At 45.4% G+C, this 23,601-nt stretch overlaps 1 protein-coding gene across 1 annotated transcript in view; it reads right to left on the reverse strand.

Annotated features, from left to right (window-relative positions):
• Positions 1–23,601, reverse strand: part of NOS2 (nitric oxide synthase 2) — a 76,776-nt gene that overhangs the window by 17,769 nt on the left and 35,406 nt on the right. Inside the window, exons 12-20 of the mRNA XM_078679357.1 lie at positions 23,164–23,265; positions 22,452–22,646; positions 21,291–21,373; positions 21,024–21,168; positions 20,148–20,252; positions 19,139–19,188; positions 18,118–18,292; positions 16,690–16,822; positions 365–443 (exon numbers count right to left, since the gene is read on the reverse strand). Of these exons, the coding sequence (XP_078535483.1) occupies positions 365–443; positions 16,690–16,822; positions 18,118–18,292; positions 19,139–19,188; positions 20,148–20,252; positions 21,024–21,168; positions 21,291–21,373; positions 22,452–22,646; positions 23,164–23,265 (1,067 nt within the window). The remainder of the gene's footprint in view (positions 1–364; positions 444–16,689; positions 16,823–18,117; positions 18,293–19,138; positions 19,189–20,147; positions 20,253–21,023; positions 21,169–21,290; positions 21,374–22,451; positions 22,647–23,163; positions 23,266–23,601) is intronic.

Here is a 23,601-nt window from a genome sequence, read left to right on the forward strand (position 1 = left end):
CAACTTTGTAACTGTTTTGGATGAAGAAGAAACTCTTGACTCCCTAGATCAAGAAGTACAAGAGTAGTTCCTGTACTGTTGCTTCTTCACCTATTCCTATAGACTTACCTACCTTCCTCACCGCTTGTGTCAGTGGAAAGTCTAACTGGTTATTAATCCCATCACCTACAACATATTCTGCCATGGCAAAGTAAACAGCACAGGCAGCAATCGCCTTTGGAAATACAAAGAGTGAACTAAGTTTTACAAGGAATTGGGATAGAGAGCTCTCATTGGACCATGTTCCCCTGTCACGTTTTTCCCTAAGGTGAAATCCACACTGCAAGCATCAGCACACCCGCCGCGGTGAGTTCTGTGGCCGTACCTTGATTTGAGGCTGGTCAGATTCTGTCTCGCTTTCAGTTTCATCGGGATAACATTCCTGGAGTGCAGGTTGGAAAGTTCTGAAAATAGAAGGAAAAACAGATCTCTGTTACTTGACAGCATTCCAAAACTCTGCCTTTGTTGATTTCTCCTTACACAAGATCAGTGGTGAACACTGTGACTGCATGATGCGGAGACTGCGAGTGTGTGTAACTTAGCGGCCCATGCCATTTTCAAGCCATTAGTCAGTACATACAGAATCACTCTGTTTGTATCTTCCAAGAGCCTGAAGAAGAGCTGATATTGCAATGTTGAAGAATGTTGGTTCTCTTTACTGTGCCCACAGCACTGCTCATGGCTAGACCCACTTTTCTTTACAAATGCGTAATTTGCACTACAGCTTTGCTGCATTAAGGCGGCGATAGGCAGCTGCTTTCTGGTGCCACCAAATTAGGCCATTAGAGGGCACCAGATTCCAACAAATTGTCTCAAATAGGGTCTTATTGTTGGAGAGAGGCGAGCCTCAAAAGCACTGGCTCTTTGAAAAGCTTTCCACCAGAGCTGCTTGTTCTCTGAAATTCACAGCACAACAGCACATATACCTTTGTTCACTTTCTGCTTCAAGGCTGCTAAAAAGGAAAGAGCTTTTTCATCTTGCACAAACTCTGGTGCCAAGAGGAACTTTTGAACAATTTTTTGTGCTAGAAACCTTCTCTGTATATTGTAACAATACAGAGCAACAGCAGAGAATTAAATATATTTTACCTGTTAGAGTGCTGATTTATATTGTTGTCACCACCACCCCTCCTTCAGCTGTTTGGACCTCTTGCCATCCTCTGTATTACACTTGGGGCTGCGGGAATGCTCTGAGGAGCTCTTAGTGCTGGCACAATCTAGTACCTGCTTCCCGCATAGCAGAAAGTGCCCATGGGTGCCTGTCTTCTGACCAAAGCTGCAGCTGCCCCCATAAGGGGATCCATAGCCGTCTAGTCGAGAGACTGTTGGCCACTATCTTTTGTGACCATGAACGATAGGGGGAGTCAGGCCCTCATAAGAAATCACTGTTGAGGCTGAAATCCCATAGTTTTCTTAATGCTAAGTAATTTGCAGGGATGTATGCACCTCAACTATGGAATTCCCTGCCCTAGATATTTTTACATGCTTGTGTCTTTTATGTTTTTATGCGTTCCTTGACAGTACCAACTCTCTTGATCACTCTCAGCATGGCTTCCGGAGGACCCACAGCACTGAGTCGGCACTCACAGTGGTGGTCGATAGTATTCGCTCTAAGGTCGACACCGGTCAAACCACCTTACTGGTGTTACTTGACCTTACGGCGGCTTTCGACACCCTGTCTTCCTCTATTCTTGTTAGCCGACTCAGTGAGCTGGGAGTAAAGGGTTCTGCACTTAATCTTCTTGCCTCCTTTCTCGACCAACGGAAACAAAGGGTCAAGCTAGACGAGCACATGTCATCTGTCAAAGCCGTGAAGTGTGGGGTCCCCCAGGGCTCCTCACTGAGCCCGACGCTTTTTAACATTTATGTCGCTCCTCTAGCCAAGCTTATAAGATCCTTTGGGCTGGAAGTGCTCTCCTACGCCGACGACACGCAGATTATGGCCTCCATCTCCCAATCTGTGAGCTCCACTGCGCATAATTTTAAAAACTGCATGGAGTCGGTCGCCGGATGGATGGTTAAGAACTTCCTTAAACTGAACGGCGAGAAAACGGAGGTCCTTGTTTTTGGGGGCAAAAGTGAGACCTGGTCCCTGGATTGGTGGCCGTCTGTTCTTGGGGCTTGCCCTGTGCCGACGTTCTCTGCCCGCAACCTTGGGATCATTTTGGACACTTCCCTCTCCTTGGACAAGCAGGTCAGTAGGACTGTGTCCACCTGTTGCAATGCCCTGAGGATTCTTAGAAAGATCACTCATTATCTTTCCCCTGGGGCACGCAAACAGGTGGCAATAGCAGTCATTGCCTCCAGACTTGACTACTGCAATGCCCTTTATTTCGGCATTAGCAGTGGTCTTATCCAGCGCCTCCAGACCGTTCAGAATTCGGCGGCCCGGTTTGTTGTAGGCGCCCTCAAACGCTCCTCGGGTACTTCCATCAGAAAAGACCTGCACTGGCTTCCTATGCAGGCAAGGATCAACTTTAAGGCCTTATGCCTTACTCATCGTGCCCTGAATCAATCTGGACCGGAGGCAATCCGTGCCCTTGTGGCCCATTATGTCCCTGGGAGAACACTGCGCTCATCCAGCAAATGTCTACTCACTGTCCCCCGTATTGCCAAAGCCAGATGGGGTGGAAGGTCCTTTCGTTTCCTTGCGCCCAGACTCTGGAATACGCTCCCAAATGACCTCAAGGGGATCTCTTCACACATACATTTCCGTAGGGCACTTAAGACTTGGCTATTCCAACAAGCCTATCTCTAATTTCCCCCTGGTTGATTTATGAGCCCTCTGGATTCCATCCTCAGCGCCTTGATGCCTCCGGGTTTAGTCGCGCTTTCTGCATATAAATTTTCTTTAATAATAATAATAATGAGCGAGTGTCTTTCATGGTTATACAAGCTAGTGTTTTGTTAGGTTTTATAAGCTAGTGTCTTTTATGTTTTTATGAGCGAGTGTCTTTCATGGTTTTACAAGCTAGTGTTTTGTTATATTTTTACAAGCTAGTGTCTTTTATGTTTTTGTGAGCGAGTGTCTTTCATGGTTTTACAAGCTAGTGTTTTTTTATGTTTTTACAAGCTAGTGTCTTTCATGGTTTTACAAGTTTGTGTTTTTTACGAGCTAGTGTCTTATGTTTTTACAAGCTAGTGTCTTTTATGTTTTTATGGGCTAGTGTCTTTTATGTTTTTTACGAGCTAATGTCTTTTACGTTTATTACAAGCGAGTGCCTTTTATGTTTTCACAAGCTAGTATGATTTCCGTAATCTCTAGTAGAAGTTAGTAATGGTGGTTTTGCCTCAGGCACCTAGTTCGCTCAATCTAGTGTTTGCTTTGCTTTGTCCTTTTATTTATGATGTTATAGACTGTTGAGTAGTTTGTAACTTTTGGTATATTATCATTGCTTAATTATTTTGTTGGACCAGGCAGCTCATTGGCTGCTGAGGTTGAAGGCACTTTAAGATCTAAGTGGGGATTGGAGCACAGAAGAGAGGCTGCAGTGCATATGTACATATTGAGCCACATGACGTCATGATAGTGATGTGCGTCAGGGCCCATTTTGTGCTTTTTGGAGTTAAAAACTCATCCCAGACACCATTTCTGTTCACCTTCATGGGTTTGAGTTGCGCAAGGATAAAGAGGATGCTAAAATGGGGAAGGCTTCAGCGGAAAGGCAGACCTCCCAAAAAATGATAAAGTGCACTCGAAACGCCGCAGTACTTGCCGTGAGGGAAACGGCCATCTCGTTGCCTTTGTTGCTGCAGCCCACAGCCTGAAAACTTGCAAAACCGCGCCGTGAGGGAAACGGCCAGAAGCGCAGCGCCCACACCGCCATCCTCCGCTATCCACCCGGTGCAGCAGCAGCTGGGGAACTACATCACCCAGCTGCCCCGGGGGTGGACGCGGCGGGGGTGACGACGCCTACGCGCCAGGAGGCGCCTTATCAGCAGGGAACGCCTCTCGCACACGCGAGTCGCGCGCGGGAGAAGCCCGGGACAAGGGCGGGACAGTCTTAGACAGTCCTAGACTGGCCGGGACTGGACTGGGCAACCCCTCTAACATCTGCAACCCAAGCAAGTAAGAAATTTCCTTTCTTTATTGACTTTACTGTATAGTGTCATTACGTAAGGCTCTATTCAAGTATCCGGTGTGTATTGGTAAAGCCTATATAATCCCTGGACAATCGACTATATAATCATAATATGTCTAAAAAGAATTCTAAAAAACAGCCCCCTGCTAGCTCTAAGCCTACAGTTAACTCTAAGCCCATTGAAAACTACATGCTTCAAGTCATAACTAAAATAAATAAAGACAGAAGAGAATCATTGGGATTAAGTCAGTCGCCTGACTTACAGCTACTAAGCCCAATTCAAAGTCCTCAACATTCAGGCTCTCTAGTATTGGATGATACCCCAAACCTAATAGACATCACGGTCCATCCTACTCCAAACTTGGATGATCAGATTAGCCTTAACTTGGATGATGCCGCAAATGCTATGCCACTAGATCAAGGAATAAATATTGAACATGATCACGAGATTCTGGTGCATAATGCTGATGACTTACCATCTCCTGAGCAGGAAACTCGACCTACGAGAAAAAACAGGAAAACTCATCAAAAACGGATGGGGTTACGTTCCAGCAACAGGAGGAAAAATGTTTCTCCAACAGGGCAAAACAAGGAAAAAATTTTAGATGATGGTGATATTAATGTCCTTGATAAAAGCAATCATGAAAAAAGCTATAACGAAGACGATTTGCTTCAGAAAATAGCAGACATTATTGATTCCAAAATCCAAACTATCATTAAGCCTTTGATCGCCAAGATTGATAAATTGAATGCGGAGGTAAAAAAGATGACTACTCTTCAAGTCAAAGCTGTGGAAGGGGTTGAGACGGTCAATACTTTAGTGACACAAATGGCGAAACCAATTGAACCTAAGGCAAAGAGCTCTATAGAAAAGGAGAACAGTCCTATGCTCCCAGAAAGTACAGTCGGGAATGAAACTCATTCTAATATTCGACCTCCAAACATCGCCGGGGTATCAGGACCCAAAGGTAATTTGCCAATAAACTGTCAGGAAACAGATCCCCTCCAATTTATTGAGGAAGCGTCTCCTGTGGTCCTGGTTCTGGCAAATGTTCCCTCGCCAGCAGATGCACAACCCGAAACATCAGCATCTTTGTCTAGCAAAGCCCTCCATTGGCTAACAAACAATATGCAAATGGCACCAGGAGGAAAATATCAACTTGCATCTGAGATTAAATCCACTAAGAGGGTGGCGTGGATTGGAAATCGACCGAAAGTATTCAAGGGAGATTGTGTTATAGTGACTTTTTCCCATCCAGTTGTTCTGCCAAATCTCCTAAAACATATCAATCCCCCCCAAAGAAGAGCAGGATCTGTTGTTCCTCTTACGTTAAAATTCTTTTATGGAGAGCAAGAGAATGTGACTTTTCCTAGGACCCCCGGACCTATGTGGAACACTGTGAAAAACAACAGAGGCCAAGGTGTTCCCCAAAAAGACTGGGGTATGGTTCTAGGTAATAGATATGATGCCTTATCAGGGCTAAATGATTGTGATTGACTGGGTAGTAGTCTTGAAAATTTTCTAATTCCTGTTGTCACTTATGAGGCTAGGGAAATGGGCACCCGGTTAAATACTGGATTAGCTGATGCTTTGACCAATGTAAGTAGCACTCAGGTCGAGTCTGGTAATGTGATTAATGTTGAACAGCGTATTGAATGTTCCAAACTTACTACAAATAATGATATACTTGAGTCATATGAGATTCTCTCCCCTGAATTGGTTACTATAGAAGGTAACGCATGTGAATATATTTTTACTCAGCAACATGGTAAAGGTTTAACCAATAGTACAAAACCTACCAGTGACAATGCTAATATACAATGTACCTTGTTGTCCTGGAATGTCGCAGGGTTAAAAAACAAGATTTTATCACAGGATCTGCTAAATTTCCTGGATTCGAAGGATATAGTCCTCTTTCAGGAGACTTGGCAGTTAGAACCGGATCCAATTCAGGGATATCTACATTATTTTATTCCAGCCACCCCGAGCTCAAGGGGAAGGGCAAAAGGTGGCTTGGTAACATGGATTAAGCAGAGGAATGACTACACAGTGTTACAAATAGATACCAATAGTCCTGATATATTACTGGTCAAATTACAGCGACCGCCAAGTAGGGACATCTTTATTTTTAACATCTACTCAAGGGGCCTACCGGGTGGTAAATCCACTAAGGCGGTTGAACTATTGGATACACTATTAAATCAACACTGTTTGAATGCTGATATTATTATTGGTGGTGATTTTAACTGTTGTTTTGAACCACTTGATAACCAGGATGTTGACCTCACTACTGAAGAGGACTTCATTTGGGAAATCCCACAGCTTTCCTTGATACCTATCAAAAGATGGACTGAGGCTGCATTACAGTTAAAAGTATTATGTGTTGAGTCTGGGCTGAGGGCCACTAACGGAAGAACGTTATCGGACAAGCAGGGCGCCCCTACTTTCTCTAATGGAACTACGCAAAGTCGTATTGATTATATATTAACTAATAAAGAGAATTGGGGGAATGTTCTTGATATGAGGGTTGAGACAAGGGTGGAAAGTGATCACGACCCACTGATTTTAACCTTTAAATTGTTCGATCTCATGGCAAATGAGGAAGAGAGGGAAACTGTCCAGATAAACCTTTCCAACGATCAAAGACACATTAGATGGGCAATTTGTGCAGCAAATGAGGAAAGCATGGTAGCCATAAGGGATCTAACAACTTTGGCCATTCAAGAAGTCCAGGATATATTTGAAAAAAATACCCCGATAGCTGAAATTAGCAGGATCCACGACAAATTTTTTAACAATTTAAAATTATTTTTTGTTAAGAAAGCTAAGAAAAAGCCACGTAGACCAATTAGAAAGGAGGATCAGTGGTATGACAAGTCCTGCAGGACTGCCTATAGATTACTGTCAGATGCGGTAAAAACTCGAGACAAAACTAAAATAAGGGAGGCCCGAGTTATGTACAAAAAAGTGCAATTTAGTGCAAAAAGGGATTGGGAGGAAGGCTACTGGAGGGATCTACTCGATGCCAGTAGGGAAAGATCTATGACACCCTTCTGGAACATCGTTAAATGGGGAAGGGGGTCTAGTAGAGGAGAACCCATTAACCATGTGCTACCAGAAGCCTGGGTATCCCATTTTTCTACTCATTTTTCTGCTGAGGATGAAGGCGAAGAGGAATGTCTAGCTTCTGTAGATATCCTCGCGAGCCCCTTAGTCTTCTCAAAAGATGATATCCTAAAAACTCTGAGCTGTATACCTAAAGCCAGAGCCCCGGGCCTAGACTTTATCCCTGCAGATTTGTTTATGCATGACAAGGATCTCTGGGCCACCTATATTCAGCTGTTAGCCAACGCTATTGCAAAGGGCTCGCCTATCCCTGAGACCTGGAAAGGAGCCGAGATTATCCCCATCTTTAAAAAGGGGGCATGCTCGGATCCAGGCAATTACAGGCCTATTAGCCTGATTGCATGCATACAAAAAGTTGTGGCAAGGCTATTATTACAGCGAATTCATGGGTGGATAGATGATTATGATATATTATCTCCCCTGCAGGCTGGTTTTCGTAGTCATACCAGCACTATTGATCAAATTTTTAGATTTGTTTTATTATATTGGCGCACAGTTTTATTAGAAGGCGGGATGCTTTTTGCAGCTTTTGTTGATTTAAAATCAGCTTTTGATTTAGTTCCCCGCCACAAACTGTGGAATATCCTACATGATCAGGGTATTCCAAAACAAATCCTGTCTTTATTGATTAGGATGCATGAAAACAGTTTTGCACAAGTTCGATGGAACCAGCGGGGTAGTACTACTGAGAAGTTCCCCATAGCGAGGGGTGTACGCCAAGGGTGCGTGCTCGCACCAACACTCTTCTCGCTATACATCAACAGGGTGATCGGTTATTTTGAACATCAGCCCACGGATGCCCCAAGGTTGGCAGGAAGGCCGATCCCCCTGTTGATGTTTGCGGACGACACCTTGCTGATATCAAAGACCCAGCAGGGACTACAAAAGGCCATTAGGGTGTTCGAAGAATTTTGCACTGATCATGGTCTTGTAATTAACACCAGCAAAACTAAATTTATGGTTATGCACAAACGGAAACACATTAGAGGCAGAGTCATTATGGATGGGGTCCAGCTCGAGCAGACCCAGGTCTTTAAGTACCTTGGTATCAATCTGTCATACAATCTAGATTGGAAACACCATACAAACGAATTAGACACAAAACACGCTCAACTTGCAGGAGTTCTCACAAAGGAGCTTTTTTCATCTCACACTAAACCAATTAGACCTGTCTTAAAAATCTACAATGCTAAGGTCGGAGCAGCTGTTCTTTATGGAGCAGAACTCTGGGGGTCCAGTAATTTGAACAAGTTGACGGTAGCACAGAATAAATTTCTCCGCAACATTACTGGGCTACCAATGTCAACCCCATTGATACCTTTAAAGTATGATCTGGGAATCTATAGCTTTAGGGATATAGCCAGGTATAGAATTGTGGCCTACTGGAGAAGGTTATGGATAACTCCTGAGCTCTCCCAGTATGCCCAAGGCTTCCTGGAGGTGAGATCCCTAGATACTGCTAATAAGATAGTCTGGTTGAAAGAGGCTAAACTTCTATATAGGGCACTGGGTTTATCCCAAATGTGGGATGATCCGTTAAATAGTGTTTTTCCACCAAAAAAGATACTTCGTGAACTCTACTGGAGTATGGTGGAGATTAAGTGCTTTAGGAATCATATTGACCGTTCCTTTACATACGATTATTTGGAGCTCAAGCACTCACCGGCCCTCGAACCCTACTGGGATTGGATTACGGTCCCAGGGGACCGGAAGAGGTACCATCAGTTGAGGGTGGGGACACTTCCGTTAAATGCCCTAACAGTGAAATGGAATAAAGCACAAACTCCAAGGTGCCCCTTCTGTCCGGACCATAACGAAAACATTGGTCATGTGTTATTTGCCTGCCCTGAATATAGAATACCTAGACAATCATGGCTCAAACCAATTTGCATCCAGTTAGGTATAAAGACGTCAAATGAGGCTCTCAGGATTTTAAGAACAGATTCCTCCCAGCCTGTTGTTATAGCTATGGCAAAGTTCCTTCACTGGATGTGGATAATTCGGGCACGCAAAACCTGTTTGGAATAAGTTAGGATTGCCACTTAATGCCGTATAGTTTCCATTTATTTAAATTTCCTTTAAGTTACATTTTTACGTGATAAACTATGTAAATCTCAACATGTAGTTGTTGCTCTTTTATCCTTATTTGATTGGATTCTAATGAACTTAGCTGGATATTTTAAGATTATATAAAAATGTAAATAGGATATTGTAAGATTGTGTAAAGATGTAAGTAGGATATATAGTAGTAGTGTAAATAGTATGAGATAGGAAGATATTTATTATTTTTTTTTGCTTATTTATTGTATTAACTCATGTGGATTCTGTATTTCTGTGGGGTGGGGGGGTGGGGTGGGTTAAAAAACAACGCATTTTATTTTTTTTAAAATGTCTTTTATGATTGAAATATATCGAATAAAGACTAATTAAAGTGATAAAGTGCTGACCCCTACTGAGCTGCATTATTTCAAGCAGAGGGTGGGGGTCCCAGGTAGGCATCCTGCTGTCTCTGCGGCCAGGAAGCCTTTGCATATTGTCTCTTTGTGGGATGCATGACCTGGAGCCCCCACACGCCCTCCATTTGTGGTGTACATGGAGCCAAAACTGCCTTCTCGGGCCCTACTTAGCTGAGTTAGTCTCAATGTGTGTCTGTCTCAAAAGTCCCTAAAGCAGCAGCTGGTTCCCTCGTTGTCTCACTTCCTCCCCTGTGGGACACTCCTTTTCCTGATTACAATTAGGCGCAAATCCGGAAACAAAGGACTCGTTTTCATGTGATGACGCCTTTCCCTGTGAGAACGGGTGGCGCGCGGGAAGCATTTTAAAGGTGGATTTATATTTCAAAGGCAGCGTCCTGGCTTCTGGCCAGGGGCAGGCCCCTGTGCTGCTGGTCCACTCCTGGCCACAGTCAGGCATGACTAGAAGTCAGCTGTGGAGGCTCGTCTGTCAATCTTACCTTTGCTCTGCTGGGTAGAGGTGACAAGCCAACAACTTAAAAGTGAGTGTCTCAGATTTTTAGAAAATTAAGCTGGCCTATCATGTTAATTATTTTTGTGAGTAGCAGTGCATGAGTGGGGATTAAGGGACAGTGGAATAGGAGAAAGGAGTGTGGATTGTGAAGGGGTACTAAAAACACAATATTTTGAAAAATTGCACTGTTTTCAGAACTTCAAAACAGAGACAAGATTATGTGTTTTTGTCTGAGTGAGTATTTAAAAATCACAAGACAAATCCGACAGACACCTTAACATATCACGAATAAAAGCTCCTGCACCCAACTATTCATTAAATAATACATTTTATGAGGGGGTGTAACCCCAAACACCCCTCCTGAAGCTACGCCCCTGTGGCTTGCCCACCTCTACTGCTGTGATTCTATGTCAGGACGGAGGCGAGGATTATGCAGTCCTTTCTTCTCTTTATTACAAACAGCAAATTCAAAGTGGACCAATAAGAAAACTTTTCAGGAACTACAACTCCCATGAGCACATGGGCTACAGTGTCCATAACCCCAGCCATCCAATCACGAGGGTCTCCACTGTATAACTGGTCCTGACGTCCCTTCCTCTTCCTCTTTCTTCTCTGCTCGTCAGTTAAGTCCACTTCTTTTCCTACTGACGTATTGTTGAGCTTATTATTATTATTTCTATTATCTGGATATGCTTAGTTTTAATTGTTACGACGTAACGTGCTTCTGTTTAGCTTGTTTCTACTTAATGATAGAGTCTCAGTTACGTCAGCTTTCCTACTGAAATATGGTTTTGTCTGGTATTGCTCTACTTTACTTGGATAAGCTCATTGTGATTACTATGACGCCGATATTGTCACTTACTTCTGTTTAGCCTTGTAGCTGGTTAATTATGGTATCGCGCCATGCTGGACTCGCACTTGTAGGAGTCGCTTGGTGACAGACGCGCGTCAGGCTCTGCTTGCGCCGTCAATCCTCCCGCTTATCGCGGACCGTGTTTGCGCGCTTCCCGCGCTTTCTCGGCTCTGTGGGGCGCCCGGCGCTACGGAGAAGCTGCCTGTCGGCGGTTTTTTCTGCTGGCGTGGCGGCGTGCTGAGGAGAGCGCCGCTCTGCCTCACCAACCCTCGCCTGACACCGGCTTCGGTGATCCCCTCACTCGCGCTACTGCGAAAGCGACACCTGGTGGTGGCATCAAGGTACTGCGCCCAGTTTGATAGCTGGGTTGCTTGAGCACCGGCGAGGGGGCTACCTGCTGTATTTGTTTAAGGTGTATACGTGCTCTCACCCTCATCTGACGCTGGCATCTGTCCAGGCAAGCCCCTTAATTCAGGAGGCGGAAGAGATTTCTCTCCCAACCCTTACCGCTTGCAGTTGGTTGCGCGCGGTCGCTGGCCCTGGATTCTGGACTAGCCCCTCCGAGGGATTGGGTGGGCGCTCTCGCCCAGGGTATCCCCAGGGGGTTGGCTCCCCAGTGTCGGTGGACCGCGGACCTCGAAGCGCGCAGGGTGGGTGTAGAAGAGCGTCACGCGGGGCACCCGGGGAGTCCGACCGTTTGGGGGCCTCCTCGCTGCAGGGTGCGCGGACGCTCATACATGTACCCTGCCGGGAGGGAGTCACACCCGGAGAGGATGGCGACGAGGTCGCTCTGGAGTGGCGACGAGGTCGCTTTTGAGACAGACCATGATGATGGTTTCCCCTTGGAGGGAGAGGGTATGTCCGGTGAAGGGGTTCCTCGACTGAGGCAGACTACACGGGCCGACCATGGCGCCCGGTGTCTCACTCATCGGGGTCCCAGGATGGGGATGGGAAGTCCTCCGATCTGTTTGACCCTACAAGGATATACCATCCTAGGTCGTCGGAGAGGTTTTTCTGACCCCAAGGTGGCGGCTTGTGTGGCGAGTGACATTTCGCAAACCTCGAGAAAAGGAGGTTGGAACCCGCATGCGGGGTGAATGCTCTCGATCGAAGCTAGAGGGCAGGGGGGCCGTCACCCCGGACACGGATGAGAAACTCTTCAAGTTCTTTGCCAAGTTCACGTAGGACCCGACGTGAGACTTAGTCTGCTCCTGGCGTAACTGTCAGGTCACCTCCTGGATGCCGTGGATCCCTTAGCTCAGGTCACAGCTGGCTGTGTCGGCCAAGAGTCGGGGTCTGCGTTATCCACAGAGGTCGTGGCAGTTGGGGCCCAACGCGCCCTATGTTTCTTGGGCATTGCGCACTTCGCGTTGGAGACGTAACGTTAGCGGTCGCTTCTCATTACAATCGATCCTAAGCTTGGGGGCGAGCCGCAGGTCCTCCGGCACCCTACGGATTTTGACCTGTATCTTCTGGTCAAGAAAAAGGACACAGGTTTCGGCCGGTCCCCTAAACTAAAGGCTTTCGGCCGGTCAAAACTCGCGGGGATTCGAGGAGTGACTGGTTCCACCACTACAAGATGGAGGGGATCCATTTCCGACGCGGTCCCTTCTCCTGGGGGATCGGATGGTCCGTCTAGTCTTGCAGGACACGCACCTCTCGGGTCCCATCTCCCCGCCTCTCCGGTTTTCTCGCAGTTCCCTTGAGATGGTAAGGTTTCGTTTCTCAAACGCTGCCATTCTACCTCCCCTCGGCCCCGTGGTGCTTGACGAGGCTCCTTCGGCCGGTGGTTGGGACTCTGCGCGAGGGGGCGCTCGGCTGAGCGGATATCTCGATGACATCCTGAACTTGGATCAACTCGTCGGTCCGTCCCCAGGACACTTGAACATGACTACCGCTCTGCTCCCACTTCGGGCTTGTGCGGCATGCGCAGATAGCCGGGCTCAGGCCATGAGGCAGGTCTCCTTGGGTTCCCTATTCCATTCAGAGTCGGCCTCCCTCCACACTCCTTTTCAGGAGGTCACCGAGTTTCGCGGGGAGCTGTCTCAGGTCCTTCGGAAGGACGGCATCTCCCGGAGTCGGCTGGCCTGCAAAGTATGGAGGCGCAACACCTCAGCAAGGGCTCACGTACCCCAAACACGTCTCCCGGACGGAGGAGACGAGGACGGAAGTACGTGGGTTGATCGAGCGCGTGTGTGCGCGGAACGGGCGAACACTCTCCGGCTCCAGCCGGATCTGATCATCGAGTCGGATGCCAGCCGGTCAGGCTGGGGGGGCCGTTGATCCGTGGAGGAACTTTGCCTTCACTTTACCTGCCTAAAACCTCTAGCGGGTTCCTTACGGTTGGACCTCTCACTCAGAGCGGAGTATCGGGCTGCATCCTATTACGCACGTACTTGGCGTCGGCGGTGCCCTACATCGATGGCCGGAGCAGCCCTCGGTCTCTGACCTGGGCGGAACTGGCAAATTAATTCTGGCACTTTTTTGCCTGGGAATGCCGTTTCGGGGTCGACGGTGTACCTTCCGGGACGGCGAACCGCGATTGCGGTCTGGCACTCCAGGAACTTCCGCGTTTCACCGATTGGCGGCTGGATTGGACGGCCTTCCAGGCTTCGATGACCTAGTGGGGTCAGTGCACTGGGAATCTTCCCTCCCAATCCTACTGTCAGCCCCGAGGTTTGGGAGCTAGAGACCAGTCCCGACGCCTACCGCAGGGGATGCGTTCCTGCGGGTTTGGTTGCTGGACCTACCATTCGCGCTCCCTCGTTTTCCTAGGATTCGAGTGGCGGCGCAGATTTGCCGACTACGAGTGTACATGACCCTGATGATGACTAGAGTGACGGCGCTGTTTTGCCGCCTATGAGTATACATGACCCTGATGACTCCGTCTTGGCGGGCCCAAACGTGGTTCCACCCTTTTGGAACCGTTGTGGGACTGTCGGATTCCACTGCCCTTGTTTCCGTCGCTGCTCAAGGGTCCCTTGGGGGGGAGTCCCCTCCGTTGATTCCCCTGGAGACATGGTACCTCATGGCGAGCCTGGGCTCCGAGAAATGTCAGGAGGTATCGCTCAGCTTGGGGAAGTTGGCATCTTCGGCGTATGGGTAGACTCACCGATCCAGTGGGGGCGGACGTTACTCACGTCTTGATTTTTTCTGGCTGATTGGCTTATTCAGGCTTGGCTTACCGGGTCCGCCATTTCGGCGGGGCATGCCCAAGTGGGTGGGACACCCGTAGGGGAGCACCCGTGGGTTTGCAAACTGATGAAAGGGGCTAGACTGCCTAGGCCCCCAGAACCCAGATACGACTGTCTCGGGGATGTCAACATCGTTCTCCGTCTACTCCGCTCATGGGGAGATAATCAGTCCCTCACTAGGCCGAGGTTGTCCGCCAAGCTGGCGATCGTGTTTTGTCGGGTCTCGTGCTTACGAGTCTCGGACGTGTGAGCCCTGGATTTTTACGCTCGGGCGTACACCCCAGATGGAGTCACTTTTACGGTGCCTAGGAGAACCAAGACTAACATCAGGTCGGTACCGTACCCTACTTTTCCGGTTCAACCCACACTACCTGCGTTGTGAGGTGTCTTAAGGTGTACGAGGACATGACGCTCGAATATCGCCCTCCGGGGGTTCGTCAGCTCCTCTTCGCTTTACAGAAACCGTTCAAAGAGGTTTCCTCTCCAACCATCGCCAGGTGGGTCCGTTGGACCACGACCGAGGCGGGGGCGGATGTGACCAGGTTCGGAGCCCATTCCACGAGGGGAGCAATGGCTTCTAAGGCCGTGCAGCTTGGCGGCAGGGTAGAGGAGATTATAGCCACGGCAGACGGGCCCTCCGAATCCACATTTAAGAAATTCTATTTCAAGCCTATTTTTGGTGCCGCAGAATTGGTGGTTGAAAGGCTTTAAACCTGCATAATCCTCGCCTCCGTCCTGACATAGAATGAAAAATTTCCTAGCTAACGTAACGGAAAGTTTCAATTCTATTAAGGACAAGGAGGCGAGGATTATCCCCCCCGAGACGCTGTGGTCTCTCCCACCCCAACTTCTCCGTAATTCCGGTAAGTAAATGTTTCAGGGGGGTTTGAGTATCTAAACGGCTATCCCTGCTTGGCAGCATTCACGCTAATTATGGAGTTCAGGTCATTCCTGCTTGCTCATGTTTATGTTTAAAATGTCTATTATACTAGTGTTCAGATGTTATCTCGCTACTTCTCAGGTTAAAATGTCTATTATACTAGTGTTCAGGTGTTATCTCCCTACTTCTCATGTTTATGTTTAAAATGTCTATTATACTAGTGTTCACATGTTATCTCGCTACCTCGGGAGTTCAAGACGTTCCTGCTTGCTCAGGTTTACGGTTCGAATGTCTATTATACTAGTATTCCATGTTATTTCGAAATAAAGGTTATCTCGTATTGCGTTTCCATGCTTCCGTACACGGATAGGGGAACACGATAACGGTTTGTCTTGTGTTGCTTTAGGACGAGACCAGAAGGTGTGATGAACGTCCTTGAGATCTTTCCTCGCAGACAAGAAGAGGAAGAGGAAGGGACGTCAGGACCAGTTATACAGTGGAGACCCTCGTGATTGGATGGCTGGGGTTATGGACACTGTAGCCCATGTGCTCATGGGAGTTGTAGTTCCTGAAAAGTTTTCTTATTGGTCCACTTTGAATTTGCTGTTTGTAATAAAGAGAAGAAAGGACTGCATAATCCTCGCCTCCTTGTCCTTAATAGAATTGAAACTTTCCGTTACGTTAGCTAGGAAATTTTTCATTCTGCAGCAAGCAGCACTTAGTGAAACTGAATATAACCTTGGAAGAGCATGTGGTTGCTGGATAGGAGAAAACAAGCTGATTTGTCCACATACTGGGACAGATGTACAAAGACATGTTGTGCTCACAGAAGGTCTTATTCACAATATTTGGGTTCGCGATTAAATACCGAATCAGTATGTGGAAGGGCATGTTTAGGACCCGAAACATTAATATTTTCCTACTACATAAATATAGTGACGACCCATTCGCAAACTGGAAGGGATTGCCAAGGAGCCCTTTCCCCTTTGTGAATTTTGAGAAAAATATTTTTTAAGAGTAGGCCGGTCGATTGGGGAACCATTGCCTACTCTTGAAAAACGAGTGTTTAACTTTTCTTTTTTTTGTAAACAAACGCATCCTGGACTACGTTTTTAAAAATGGTTCTTTTTTTTTTCTAAAGCAATCACAGACATGGTGGTCTTCTGACTCCAGCAGGCCACCATCCCTGTGATGGCTTAAACCATAGTGTGTCACAATTTGCGACTTACCTCATTAATATTCATGAGGAAGGTCAAATTGTGGGCCACTACAATTCTGTATTTTGCAGACTTATTAGTGATAGGTAGGTTTGCAAAATACATCGGTGACACTATACTGGTCACAATTTGCTTCTTACATTTACACCACTGTCCTTTACATACACTGACTTACCCCAGCAAGTTCCTTTAATGCCCCTCTCCAGCTCCTTCATAATCACCCATCGTGAAACAAACCTTACATAGCAACTCACTGCACTGCGTTCAAAGCCTCGCGATATTAGAAACAGACAAAGGACTACTGACGGTAGCACCTGAAATCCTCAGTACCTTTTGCGAGATCCAGGGACTGTGTGGCGTTCACAAGCCGGTGCTGCGTGGGGTTCCAGGTTTCATGTGAAGTGTACAGTTTGGGGATAAGAATCTTGTTTCTGTCCCTGATTGCAAACGTCTCACAAGTGATCTGCAGATAGAAAAGGGGAGTTTTTAATGTTATTTTGTTTGGCACACTTTCCACACCATGCTCACCACTTACATTTATTGACCAGCAGTGACTCTCGACCTATACACATCTTCTAGTTATTTTGCAATGTACTCATTCTAAGCCAATGTTTCTAAGAATTAATCTCAGCCTTTGGTAATTACTCAGGACGTCATTCCAGTTCATCGTTTTTTTGCTCTCCAGACAAGGACTGCCATATGTCAATCAGACTTGTCTCTGCTCCAGGAGGTACTTTCCAACCCGAGCTGCCAACCTTGGTCCTCTGCAGATGGGTAGAAAAGCCACCACAAAATAGTTTCGTTCCCGTGGGCGTAACCAGCTGAATTGCAAATGGCGGCCCTTGTCTAGCCTGCATAGTGGGCAAAATAAATAATGGCTTGGAATGTGCTTAGATAAATTCAAGTATTAATAGTAGCATGCTGTTGCCAGTGATTGACCTATATCACCTGTTTTCCTAGGAATCCCACCAGCTTACACGTAACCCCCTCATAATAGACTTCAAGTCGTTTCAACTCAAAAGTGACCATGGTGATAGGCACATCATATGAAACAAGCATTGACAAAGCTAACAGTTCTTGCATGCATTATGAGTCCTGATTAAGACTAAAGCATTAATACGCCTACTGCTTTGCAAAAAAATAGTACATTTCGTTTACAATGAGACTTTAATGTGTGATGGCGTTGTGCACTTTTGAGATGCAAAATAGCCCCTTTGCATTGCAGTACCAGCGCCCACATCCACAGAAGGTGGAATGATACACCTCACATTCAATAGCATGAGGTGAGAGAGTGCAATACTCCTCTGAGCGGAGCCAAGACCCACACTATATATAGATAACAATAGGTCTCTAGACAGCTGTGCTGTCAAGCCACACCTAACAATGATTGTTCAGTGGGTAACTCAGAGGTGTTCAACGTATATCCAAGAGGGCTGGGTCCAGGCCAGCTATTCAGGCAGTCCACATAACAGAATTAAAATACGGTGAATATGAATAATACTCGTCAACATAGTCGGTGGGTATCCTGGAAATCTGGCATGGCTGCCGCCCATATCAACCTACATTAGACATCTTGGGGACTAAAGAGAACGAGATATGCTGATGTGTTACAAAAGTACAAGGCGCTAATGTCTCAAAAGACGCTCTTAGATTACTGGTAAGGCTATAGAGTATTGCGGCTTACAAAGAGTCATACCCATGTGTCTGATTGCATTATTTCAGTTCTGCGTTATGTCGAGGAGTCAGAATAAAAAGTACCTTAAAGGTGTGTAATGCCCAGGTGATGAAGGCCTCGTCCTGCCCGCTTAGCTCATCGCCCTCACCCGTCAAGCTGATCTTCGTGGCACCAAGCTGAGCCAACTTCTGGTCTACCGTGTGAGCGAAAGCGCAGAAGAGAGGGTACATGCTCGATCCAAGGCCGAACACGGCGTACCTGTGGGAACAAGAAGGCAGTCTAAGACCAGCACTTACACAGCACATAGTTCTTTTATTTCACGGGTGTTCAGTGTTGGTCCACAAGAGCCAGATCCATACCAGAGTTTCAGGATATAACAACATGCATACTATGAATCAACATGGGAATCATGTAGATAGTTAGTGGTTCTCCGTAAACTCTGGCATGGATCCAGGTCCTTATGGTCCGGTGACATTAGTGCTGCAGATGGATTAGTTTTTTGGCTACTGGAGCATTCAGTATTTTTTTCTTTTCATTAATTCAGTGCTGCCATTAGGTGGTGTCGAAAGCTGCATCTTTACATTACTGGGTGCAATTAATGGCTCTTTCTATACGTACTGGTAATCATATAGTGCAAACCTACATCTATCTGTTTAGTCTTAGGGTTGTTGGGAGATGATGAACAGATTCATATCTTTGATTCACACAATAAAATGTTATTGATATTTTTGCATTTTTTTAAAACTAGAATTAAGTAACTTTTCCAGATTAAAAAGACTCTCCGTTGTGTCAAGCTCTAGATTCGAACCCTGGTCCAGACACTCCAAAGCCGACAGATTAGCCCATATGCCAGATCTTTTCCCCCTTTTCCTTTTTCCACCCATCTACTCCTAAACAAGACTTGTTTTATCCACCTGGAATCATGACCGGCTGCAGCCACCCTTCTGAGCTTTGAATCTGTAAACTGGAGTTCTTTGAGTAGGAGCTCAACCTGCAGAGCTATCATTGAGTCTATAAACCAATCCTGATTGGTAGGCACCTTTGCTATTTTAGGTGATCTTCAAAGCTCGTAAAAATGCCTCTAGTACGAGAACAAAACAATACCTGAATTTGTTGTTCAGCTTTTTCAGAGCGAATAGGGATTTCTTGAACGCCTGTTGAAGACATGAAATGTGAGTATACAAAGCAGAAGTCCGAAACATGTTGCAGTCTAAGTCATTATATGTTTGTAAATATTACTATTGTTTATAAGGGAAAAAAAAATCTTTGCTGTTGAACTCGAAGTCGATCACATGCACGAAAATATTATACCTTGATACAAAGCCATAACGTTGGAACCATCAGTTGATTCAAGGGCATTCATCTATCACTATTTCAAACAACTCTCAGCAAGTGTAAGAATTAACATCATAATTATTATTATTAATTTTATTATTATTATATATTGGATTCAGCAATCCCTGTATAAACGCCTGCCTCTAATTTCTTCATAATCGGCTACTTGTGAGGCACCCAGCTCGTCAGAACTCGACTATTATGAGCTATTAAAGTCCTGACGTCACAATGCCCGCCTCCAGAGCCAGCAGCTGAGGTGAAAGGCAGGTCAGGCCATGAAGCATTATAGAACCAGCTTGTTATATCCCATAGCTGATTGAAGAAACACTCTGCCTGGATCTCAGTGCTGTATTTGTTTAAGAATAAAACTTATTCTTATTTACAATACCTTCTCAACTCTTCATTGGATGCAACATAAATTTGGCGACGAGAATGGGATATAACACAGCTGTTTAAAGCAACCAAAATGAAATATTGCTCGTTTTCTGCTCTATTTTTCCAGCTTACAGTAACAAATAGAAAGAACTAGTTTATTTTTGAACTCCTTAGACTATGTCTGCATGTTTCTACACATTATGGGCCCTCGCCCACAGTGCAGCCTATCCCCCAGGGCCTTTAATAGAATGTGCTGCCCTTGAAGCATTCTATAATGCTGCTGACAGAATGCAGTCGCTTGCGTCATATCAAATGGTACCAATGGAGGCAGTGCATATCGAAGCAACAGTGGAATAACTGAATTATTAATTGGTGCTGTGATCTGTTCTGTACAATGACTCACCTCTCCATTGTGGGGGGAATCTCCGTTGCCAAACGTGCTGGTCACCACCAGCAGGAGCGTTTCCTTCTCCAGGTCGCTGACTTTATACTTGTCCATGCACAGAACCTGGAAGAGGGAAATACCTGTATTTATAAGTTGCCATAATGTAGCTGACTTGTGACACCATCATCAGAGGAACCAGAAAACATCATGTTGTACTTTGGAGCTGCAAATATGGCACTGTTGAGGGGAGGAGCGCAGGGGGCAAACATACCGTTTCAGCAGTGATGCTGACAAACCTTGCACTGTTCCTGGGCACTATACCACTGGATCCAGACAACAGGTATTTTCAGACATCTTGAGATGTTAAACTTTGAAACTGTGAGTGCTATCTTAGATCTAACGGCATTAACGGATAGGAGCGCATAACTCCTCTCCCTACCGAGTACCTAAAGTCATGAGCCCCGATATCATTGCTTGTCTAGACTTTGGCCTCAACTTGAGAATGACTACAGTAGTCCTCTGTGTATACAGAGCCAGGTGCTTATAGAGCATACTAGAAACTGTAGTGCTTGGAGATGCTGATAATTTATATGAAGGTCTGATTAAATGGTTCCTGTTTTGTTGACTTTGGAGAAACAAAATCTGGGTCCATCTGGCAAAAACTTAACCCATGGTCTTTAATATCTGCAACAGGAGCACTAACTAGCTTCCTTATCCTAGGGAAGAAGTATGTTTCCATCCTTGAATAAGGTATTTAACACATCTCTTAAAAGCAGGTTAAGAACTTGCCACGTGGGACTGAGTTTGAACCCAATGCTGGTTAGGGATACCGTAAATTTCCTACTTATACACCATGCTTCCATCACTGAACAGGGGATGGCCATGTCACCTTACCTTAGTGTTGAAGGCACAGTTGAACAGCAATGCCAGTTTATTGGCAAAGGTTTCAGATTTCCCTGTTTCGGTGGCGTACAGAATGGTGGCCTTTGTCCTCCGTGCCATGGCCCTCCCCATTAGTGCGGACATAAAGACCACTGCTCTGTGGAAACAAAGACAGAAATTTTGTAACACAAACTTCATATTTTTTAAAGACTTTTTTCAAAAAGCCATCTCTGAATGTGTCATCCTGAGCACCAAGAAATTTCTAGACTGGAAACTCACTTGGCAGCAACACTAAATTTGATCTTCTTCTTCTTCGGCATTCGCGTCTCATCCTTCCATACGTGTGTCTTGTGCGCTTCCACCTATGAAATTATGAATAAGCTGCATGACTGAAGAGCATTCAAAGGGCTCATTTTACAGAGATATCCAATGAAGAAGTTCAGGGTGACATTTTGTAAATTTTCTAATTGTTTACTGTAGTCATCCTAAAGATGATAGTAGAATTCATGCATTTCAATTGAACAATACTTCCAAAATGTATATTTAAATTCTGATTGCTACTAAACTGATAGACCCATCCCTCAGAATAGACATATAAATTGTAATCAACATTTCTGAATGATTTGTATCCCTTAGAATAGCAACAAATTATAGATGTACATACTTGAGCCATAACCACTAGAATTCTATTCCATCATTTCATAGCTCATTCTAAAACTTCTGATTAACTTTACATAAAATAATTTTCAAGTATCACTCATTGTAAGTGTCAAGGCGGTAAATAATGATATCCTTTGAATTTTAAGAAGGATTGGGAAGGATTTACTGTCTTATATAAATAATCCTACCCAGTTCCTCCCTTGTTCATAAAGATTAAAGCAACACATTTAAGCTTTTTTTTAAATTAGATTTATATCATATAGCCATTTGTGTATATTAAAATATTAAAGACCCTAAGTGTTTGTTTTATAAACCTATACATACAAATATTTTGCAGAAAATATATTTATAATTTCTCTTTATAAACATTATAAACAGCTCTAAAACAGAACAGGGATTCAATAAAATCCTTATCTCTATTAACAAAACTCTGAAAATAATCTTATCTTAAAGTTCATTGCAAGTTTTAGCATGTGTATCTAAAATGCTTTTTCTGGAAATTATTATGTTATGTTAGTGACAGAATGCAGCAGAACATTGTAAAATGTATTATTTTCATAGCAATTTTTTAAATTGTTTAACTGCACTTGCCAAAGAGTTAGAAAATGCTTCCAATTTACGCTGTTAAATGTTTTCCCTTTTACGTACCTACTTGTACTCTCCTTTCTAGTGTAATAATTCTATGCTTCTAAAGCGGAGACATGCATATGACCATGCTGCAAGGCAATGGGTTAGCATGATCTCTTCCATGTGCACACATGTCCCACCTGCATCTCTTACCTGGTAGTAATAGAACGGCGAGAGGATATAGTTCAACATCTCCTGGTGGAACACAGGTGTGATGCTTCCGGATATGGGAGGCACGAGCCAGACCCAGTCGGCCGGGCAACCTCCTCGGAGCTTGTGCTCGTTCTGCATGTACTTCATGAAGGACTCGGCTGCTGAGTGGTGGTCCATGATGGTGACATTGTGTTTCTGCGAGCAAGTGAACATAAGAGATTGTTGACCTTAGCAATAACTCCTGAGTATCTTGGATAGGGCTAGCCCTTCTCACAAGAAGGCCTAGGGCTGCCAGACAAATAGCCACAATTATCCTGGTGTGCTTTTTGTGATGCGATGGGACAAACAGCACGAAACCTCCCGGGTTGAAAATGTGCGGTACAAAAACACGCTATACAAAACAGGAGCATCCCATTGGTCAAGAGCGTAGGCACCCCCGTGACCACAGTTAATATAGAGGAGGAACAGAGCAAGGAAATGCCATAGAGTTGAAACTCCAACCAAAAACGGAATGCTACCGCCATCTTACAACATCAGCATTAAAGCAGAGGGCGTTAGAGTTAATCCGCAGGCATCCATCTTGGATCAGCCACGAGGACCGAGTAAAGGCCTTCTTCAGTAACAGAGTTGGCGGGAGGAAAGCAACATTTATCAACGTGCTCTAGACACTGTTCTCTCAAAGTAACCCGGAAGTGCTCATGGCGAGACTTACCTGGAAGCTATACAGCACGGCCACGTTTATCTCAACGACAGCCCGGTCTTTCCACAAGGAAGCGAGCTTGTGTGTCTCCAACCCCATCCGCCGCCCGACCTCCTACAGGCAAAGGAGAGATACAGTGAGGAGAAAGTACAAGGGGCAAGGCTTCTAAGTGTATCTTTGGGTTAACTGTTTAGCATCGGACAACTTACAAGTGTCATTGGCCCCCGGTAACCCCCAGAAACATGATTTACCAGCCCTATCGAGATCACAAGTTTGGGTGTTTCCTGGGGTGATTTCAACTGCTAAAAGCATCAGCCATTTCCTGCAAGTTATTCCCCAACAACTTTGACTCCCATTGTGCCTTAAAGTGACTGAATTGAATGAATTCAAAGTTTTTGTCTTTTAAAAGTGTGTTTTCCACATGCAATGACCCAAAAACTATTGTAATCG

This window comes from Lissotriton helveticus, chromosome 3_1 (genome assembly GCF_964261635.1).
Source record: "Lissotriton helveticus chromosome 3_1, aLisHel1.1, whole genome shotgun sequence".
Lineage (NCBI taxonomy): Eukaryota > Metazoa > Chordata > Amphibia > Caudata > Salamandridae > Lissotriton > Lissotriton helveticus.